The following is an 8,316-nucleotide window of genomic DNA, read 5'->3' on the forward strand; positions in this document are numbered from 1 at the left end:
ACCATGAGATGCAGTTTCCCTAGGAGTCAGATGACTTCTGGTTGAAAAGACAATTTAACTAAACATCTTAAAAGTAACTGTACATATGATATAGTCAAGAAGAAAGGCAAGACTGGATGATCGAGGCCCATCATAGCCTGTTTCCAAGACATTCTTCTTTACATCATAAATACAAACACTAAGATATGTCACTATCAAGGACACTTTGAAGATTGTCTTTCATCATGGATGCAGATAATATGTGCCTCTAAAAAATAATGCACCAAATTCTTCCATAAAATTACAGGCCCTGGATGGTTAGGGTGGAGACTGAAGTTCTGAAAACAGTTCTACGAAAAGAAGGAGGTTTGTTTTTTCCTTCCTAATTTCATAGGATTTCTGTGTGCTGTTTCCACACAATGCATACACAGGACTCCATATTTTCTAATTCTCTTCTGATATGATGATGTTAGTTTCCCATGGTAGCTTTTCCTTTCTTTTCTCAGCTACTCCTCTAGTGTACAGCAGAAGACTCTTCTCTTGCTAAAGGCTGTCTAGGACTGGAAAGGCTTCTACTGAGCAAAGCCAATTTTTCAGAATCATGTCTTTTGTAAATGTCTAGCCCTGCATAGACTGTAAATAATTGTTTCCTAGAACACAGGAAGAAGCAAAAGGGAAGGAAGATCTGTGATCCAAAGCACCCTATACCACCCACTCTGCAGGATATCTATAGATAGACAGACAGATGATAGATAGATAGATATAGATAGATAGATAGATAGATAGATAGATAGACAGACAAATAGATAGATATGGAGAGAGAGAGAGAGAGAGAGAGAGAGAGAGAGAGAGAGAGAGAGAGAGAGAGAGAGAGAGAGAGAGAGATTGTTCTGGTTGGTTTTGTGTCAACTTGACACAAGCTGGAGTTATCACAGAGAAAGGAGCCTCCCTTGAGGAAATGCCTCCATGAGATCCAGCTGTAAGGCATTTTCTCAACTAGTGATTAAGGGGGGAGGGCCCAGGTCATTGTGGGTGGTGCCATCCCTGGGCTGGTAGACCTAGATTCTATAAGAAAGAAGGCTGAGCAAGCCAGGGGAAGCAAGTCAGTAAGTGACATCCCTCCGTGGCCTCTGCATCAGCCCCTGCTTCCTGACCTGCTTGAGTTCCAGTCCTGACTTCCTCTGGTGATGAACAGCAATGTGGAAATGCAAGCTGAAAAAACCCTTTGCTCCCCAACTTGCTTCCTGGTCATGATGTTTTGTGCAGGAGTAGAAACCCTGACTGAGATAGACAAATGTCATACTGTAACGCCCATAGATGTGCTCTCCACAGTTCTGAGGAACAGGAACTTGAGGAAGGTCTTGCTGCATTTTCATGTAGCAGGAGCCAGAAGAATAACAGAGCATTAACTTTTTATATCAAACCTGCCTACAGCTGTACTGAGCTACTTAAAAGAATACTCATAACCAAAGCACCCCCCAGCATGGGCTGCTTTCTGTCACAAACCCATTCTAAACAACACACTCCTAAAACATTTTCAGGTTATGTATGTCTAACTCCAAAACAAATATTATAATTGTCAGTTTTCTCTGCAACTAGCTGTTCTTTTTTTTTTCTCAGGGGAGGAAAAATGGAGACAAATTTTAGAGCAGAGACTGAAGGAAAGGCCATTCAGAGACTGCCACACCTGGGGATGCGTTCCATATACAGACACCAAACCCAGTCACTACTGTGGATGGGAAGAAGTGCTTGCTGACAGGAGCCTGATATAGCTGTCTCCTGAGAAGCTCTGCCAGAGCCTCACAAAAGAAGGAGGATGCTTGCAGCCAACAACTGAACAAAGAACAGGGTTCCCAAGAAAGGAGTTAAAGGACTGAAGGAGCTGAAGGGGTTTGCAACCCCATAGGAAAAACAATATTAGCCAACCAGCCCCCCTCTCCAGAGTTCCCAGGGACTAAACCACCAACCAAAGAATATACATGGAAGGATCCATGGCTCCAGTTGCATATGTAGCAGAGGATGGCCTTATTGGCATCAATAGGAGGAGAGGCCCTTGGTCCTGTGAAGGTTCAGTGCCCCAGTGTAGGGGACTGCAAGGTGTGGAGGAAGGAGGAAGTGTTAGGTGGGTGGGGGAGCAACCTCATAGAAGCAGGGAGAGGGGGATGGGATAGGAGGTTTCTGGTGGGAAAACTGGAAAATGGGATAACATTTGAAATGCAAATAAAGAAAATATCCAATAAAAAAAAAACCAAGAAAAACCCCTACAGACATGCTTATAGCCTGATCTTACAGAGGTTTTTTTTTTTTTCTCAATTGACTTTTTTTTCCTCTCTGATGACTCCAGCTTGTGTCAAGTTGATATAAAAACTAGCTGAGACATTCCTAAGTGTAAATTATGTTTTAACAGTACCATAAACTTAGAATTTGAGTTCAAAGAAAAAAAAAAAAACTGCCTGTTGGAGAAACTCAAGAGTTTTAATTTTGTTTATTATTTCTCTTCTTCCTTCCTTCCTTTGTTCATCCCTTCCTTTCTTTTTTTAGAGACAAGGTTTCACACTATGGCTTAGGTTACACTGGGACTCACTATGCAGTATGTTTTTTCTTTATGTGGGCTACAGAGACTTCTTGATAACACATTCCCTGTTCTCTTCAGAGATTATCTTATCTGAAATATATTCTCAGCAAATCTCCACAGTTCATGCTATCATCTGGGATGCTGATATCCTGCCATTTCAATCTTAGTCGCATTAAAATAAGGAGACACTTTTAAGGGTTCTTGAAGAACAAAGGTACTTCAGTTGTTTTAAACTATTTCTGAATTTATTTACAGTACTAAGAAAGTTCTGTTTATGTGTTTAAAGCTAAGGTATTTTTGATGCTTGCTTACTATCTACAGAGTGAGTTGTAACCTAGAGTCTTATTTAACAGGCTATCCCAACTTTCTTGGGTTGTCTATGCTCTTTCTAATCCTATGTTTAAATCTCAATTCCAAGGATCAAAATGAATGGAGTAGACTATTTTCAAAGATTAATTTTATATGTTACCTAATGGCATTTATTTAAGAAATTCTGAGCTGGTCATGGTGATTCACATTCTAATCCTAGCCTTCAGGAAGCTGAGGTAGAGAGTATACCAAGAGTTTACAGCTAGACTGGACTGCATAGTGAATCCCAGACCATAAGAAGCTTAGAAACAGAAAAGAAAAAGAAAGAAAGAAAGAAAGAAAGAAAGAAAGAAAGAAAGAAGGAAGGAAGGAAAGAAAGAAAGGCTAAAAAGTGGAAGCCTCTGCCCTTCTTAGAAAAAAAATAAGTGTGTAGCACCCTCTCAGAGAGGGGTACACCTAGACCTTAAATCATCAATAATTCAAGAGCTAAGAATATAGCCTTGTGGCAATTCTTGGTATTTAAAAATCATTATGTTTAATCTTTACACACCAAGAAAACTTTGACTATTTCCATGTTATATTTTGTTTTACATGTACTTTATGCTCCTTGTGACAAGTGAGATTTCAATGTATAATATCAAACCTTTAAAAAAAATCAAGCACTGACAAAAATATATTCATATAGTTTTATGCAACAATGTTTTTAAAAAAATTGTACATGTATCTCTGTGTTTTTAAAATAAAGTTGAAAAAACAATCAATCAGTGAAACAAACAAACTTATAAACAGAGACCACCCATATTTAGGTGTACAGCATTCTCCAACTTCAGTAGACTTAAAGAACCACAAGCACAGCATTAAGCTGACTTAATCCATTCCATCTTTCAGGTCATATCTGTGCATGTTTTTCTGACAGATTCTGATTAGAATTTCTTTAAGTGATTCATCTGTTACCTGTATATGAATGGGACAGTAGCAGACCATACTCTTCCAGAAATACAGCATGAGGGTTACCAGAATAAGGGAGCAAGGGATGAGTATTCACACTCTAGGACTCAAAGTATTAACTAGTATCCTTCACAGAGAGTGTGTGTGTGTGGTGGGGGGTTGTGTCCACCTCTGCTCATGTTCTACTTGGAACTGTTCCAGCAATGCAAAGGGCTATCAGATGCCAGCAGCTATATATGCATTGTATATCCACTAAATTTATAAGATGCTCTTACAATCCAGGTATCTCTCATGCTCTTCTGCTCTTCCATGGAATACTATCATTCATTCATATGTATATGTGTATGTGTATGTGTATGTGTATGTGTATGAATGTATATGTGTATGATGTATATTTGTATGTGTATGTATATGATGTATATGTATATTTATGTGTATGTGTATATGTATAAGTATATGTATATATACATATATGATTTTCTTGGTTACTAAAATAAATACAAATAGATTATTTTCAGAAATAATTATAAATGATAATTTTTTGGTAAATGAGCATTTTAATCTTATTTTACTCCTCAATTAGATTCAGGAAACAATGTTGGTATTAGCTATAGTTTAGAATATTTTCTACTAATAACATTTTACACAGTATTCCAAGAGGTAATTTAGAAATGACATAAAGATTTAAAAAATAACATTCTGTAATTCTTAAGCATGTACAGTAAAGACTAATGAAACAATTCAAATAAAAAAGAATTCAGTAATTTACCTGTAAACTGAATAATGCATTTTAATTATATAGCAGGTCAAAATCATCTGTTGTTTCTCACACCTGTGTTAGATTTGACAGCTATACCTATATTTTGTTTCCTTATTGAATAAAAATATTCAGTATTTTACAACTGTCCAGTGGTAAGACATTTTATAATTTCATAAGAATCAATCTTGACAAAAAGTAATATCAAGTTCATTTTTTAAATTATGTTGTAATAATAATACTATTTTTTAAACCTGGTAAGTAATTTTCTAGTATGAATAAAAGAAACATTGAGAAAAATATTAAGAGAAAATATTTGTTGATTTATTCTTTTAATCTATTTTTGTCTAACTTTTTTAATAATTTTTATTAGATACTCTGTATTTACTTTTGAGATGTTATCCCCCCCCCCAACACCACCCTGCTCCCATCCTCCTCCCTCTCCATTTGCCTTCACAAAGGTGCACTCCCTCCTAATCACCCTCTCAACCCCAGTGCCTTCGCGTTCCCCTCCATTGGGAAAAATCGTGCCCTCCCTGGGCCAAAAGCCTCTTCTCACATTGATGCCAGAATAGAAACATTGTGAAAAATATTAAGAGAAAATATTTATTGACTTATTCATTTGATTTCTGGGAAAAAAAAAAAAAAAAACAAAGCAAAGCAAACCTTCACTTAAAACACAACAGGGAAATGTGTGAGCCACCTCGTATTTGTTTCCAACAAATGAACCACGGTGCCTAGAGTAGCCAAAGTCAATAGAGCCAATCCTTCAGAGGGCAAAGGTATTTGATTAAGTAAGACATGTAAAATAAGCCTCTGTGACAGCTGATAACCAGGCTTCTGGGATCCTGTTTTGTTCATTTAAACACTGCAGTTACGTCGATTACAAGAATATTATCTTGTAAACATGGCTGATAGTGATGACAGTCCTTGTTTACAAACAAAACATCCACGTGTCCAAACAAAAGTAAGTATCTCTGCTGTGCTGGGGAAAGGAACCCTGAGGACACGCTGGAGCCCAGGAGGACAATATCTCCAGCTTCATACTGGTGCTCACAAGACTTTTATCTATTTTCCACTACACTTGTAATTCTGTTTGTTACAGGAGTGAGCATAACAGTGAAAACATTCATTTTCCACATCGGCGGCAATCTCCTCCTCTCTACTCCATCCTCCGACAGCCTCAGACTACAACCTGCACAAAAGCACACACGCTTGAGCGTGCGTGCATGCGCACACAGAGATAACACCATCACTGAAGTTTCTGATTGAGGGAACAGTTCAAAAGGCTGTTGGCACTTACCTTGCAAAGACACGTTAGGTAAACCAGCTTCATTCTCTCCCATTTTGTTCTTTCTCTTTTAAAGGGGCCCAAGCAAGTTTCGGGTTGTGTCAGCTACCCTGGAAGCCTTGTGACCTTCTGACTTGCTACAGTAGTATTGTAACAGTACACTGCCGGCTTTCTTCTGTGAATAATTACCACTCTGCTTCCTGAGTTACCTGGCCTTGCAGGACCTGTTTTACTATGATGTGAGCTAACGTGCTTTCTCCCAATGTCCTGTTACTAAACCGCTTCACAAAACACGGCTTTGTTTCAGTTTTGATATTAACTTTTTCCCTGAGTGTTGTCTACGTTTCCAACGCTGCCATGGTTCACAAGCAAATATTTTTGATCTGTTTCTTTACCTTTCTTTTCTTTTTCTTTTTCTTTCTTTTTTGTTTTTTTCTTTTTTACTGTTCTTAACCTGCTTCTCTTAGAATTGTATAATAAATTTTTAAGTAGATTATGCAATTTCTATTTTCTAAGTAGAGGGGATAACAGTATATGAATCTGATTTGTACAGGGAGTTAGGATCTAAATGGAGCGATATCAATATCAAGAAATTAATAAGAAGATTGAATAGAATATGTGATCTACTAAATAATAAATGATATACAGTAAAGGTCAAACAAGGGGCATTTTTTCCCTCTCTCCTTTCTGCTATTTCTTCCTCCTGCTTTTCTTTTGCTTTTCCTTGGTTTGTCACTTTTGTTTTGGTTTTGGTTGTGACTCTCTCCCCGTAGACAGACTAGCTCTTTTCCAAATGTAGCTGTGCTATATATTTATTATTTTTTATCCACCTATTATATTTTTCATTTGCTTAAAAAGTGATCATACCATGTAGTCCAGGCTGGGCTGAAACTTGTGTTCATTCTACATTCTCCCTAGTTCTGGGATTTCAGCTGTGTATCAGTACACCAGACTTAACAAGGAGATTTAAATAGATTCTTGCAGACTGAGTGTGGTGGCATCCACCTTCCATGCCAGCACTCAGGGGCCAGAGGCAGGGGGATCTCTTTGAGTTGATGTCACATGGTCCATCTAGCAAGTTCCAGGCCAACCAAAACTCTTTTGTAAAATAGTTTTGGAAAACAAGGAGTTAGGTCATTCTGCATAAATGACCTGTTCCTCCTTTGTATAGATTACTGATATTCATGTATTTTATAATAGGAAATTGAGTTACCTGTCCTTAACTGCTACACCTCAAGAAAATAAACAATGAGCCATAAATTGGAACTTTATCCTTAATGATAATTTGTAAATGATAGAAGACATTAGAGAAAATTTTCATACTTTATACACAGACACACACACACACACACACAAACACACGCTCACACATTCAAATTTTCCGTTTAACATCTTAACATCACCTTGATGCTTGCAAATAATCTCTACAATATATTTCTTAGCAAAATTTTGCAAAACCTGATTCTATCAGCATTCTATATAAGTAACAATGAAGACCAACAGTTAGAAATTATCTTCAAAGACATTAAAAATTAAAAGTAAAACGTGACAGTAAAAGAATACTTAATCAAAATTTAGTGCTTTTTAATATTTGTTTTAGTGTGTGTGAGCATGCCTGCACACGTCTTTGTATGTGTCTTTGCATGTGCATGTGAAGTCCAGCTGCCTTCACAGACATGAGGTTTCATATTTTCTAGATCTGGGATATGAGGCTACCGTAAGCCATCTGAAGTGGGTGCTGGGATCCAAATTCTGTTCCTCTTCAAGAGCGGAAGATCATATTATTAGCTGGGCCTTTTCTCCTGCCCCACATTTCAATGTTCATGACTTTTAGTTAACACTGCTGACTTTTAGTTCACCTTTTAATCTGCCTACTCAGACGAGGATATTAGACAGTTTACTATCAAAGCATGCAAGATTCCAGTCATCCAACCTTGGGACTGCTCCAGGATACAGTACTCTTTCTGAGTACAGTGGAATCATTCATTCTATGTACCAAGCTACATACATGCTTGAACAAAAGCAGAGTGAAATTGAGTGTCTGTAGAATGCTATAATAATCTTATTCTGACTTCATGGTCACAGGAACAGCATGCATATTAATCTTCACTCTTTAACAAGGTTGGAAATGGGTTGACATTACTGCCCCAGGCACCTACCATGAGTCAGGACAAGGATAGTGGACCATTCTGTTTGCATTGTTTATGAATTACAGCATACAAGAGGTTACAGTGAAACTAGAGTACAGTACTCCTATTCTCAGGGACAGAGAGACAATTGCAATATTCAGAAAGTATCTTCCACAGCTGCACATCGTCATCTTTCTCTTCCATGTCTCTGTGCTTCAAAGAGTCTTTCAAGGAAATTATTGCTTTTCTCCACTGGTGGCTGTCTAGTGTCTATGTTCCTGTACATAGATGTTCAGTTGTGTATTTATGTGTGTTCCTGAGTTTGTGT

General features: G+C 37.6%; 1 protein-coding gene across 1 annotated transcript in view; it reads right to left on the reverse strand.

Annotated features, from left to right (window-relative positions):
• Positions 1-5,929, reverse strand: part of NAALADL2 (N-acetylated alpha-linked acidic dipeptidase like 2) — a gene marked incomplete at its 3' end in the record, with an annotated part of 819,915 nt that extends 813,986 nt beyond the window's left edge. The window contains exon 1 of the mRNA XM_080929559.1: positions 5,872-5,929. Coding sequence (XP_080785685.1) covers positions 5,872-5,914 — 43 coding nt within the window. The 5' untranslated portion in view covers positions 5,915-5,929. The remainder of the gene's footprint in view (positions 1-5,871) is intronic.
• Positions 5,930-8,316: the final 2,387 nt, after the last annotated feature.

This window comes from Micromys minutus (assembly GCF_963924665.1).
Source record: "Micromys minutus genome assembly, chromosome: 15".
NCBI classification, from domain to species: Eukaryota; Metazoa; Chordata; class Mammalia; order Rodentia; family Muridae; genus Micromys; species Micromys minutus.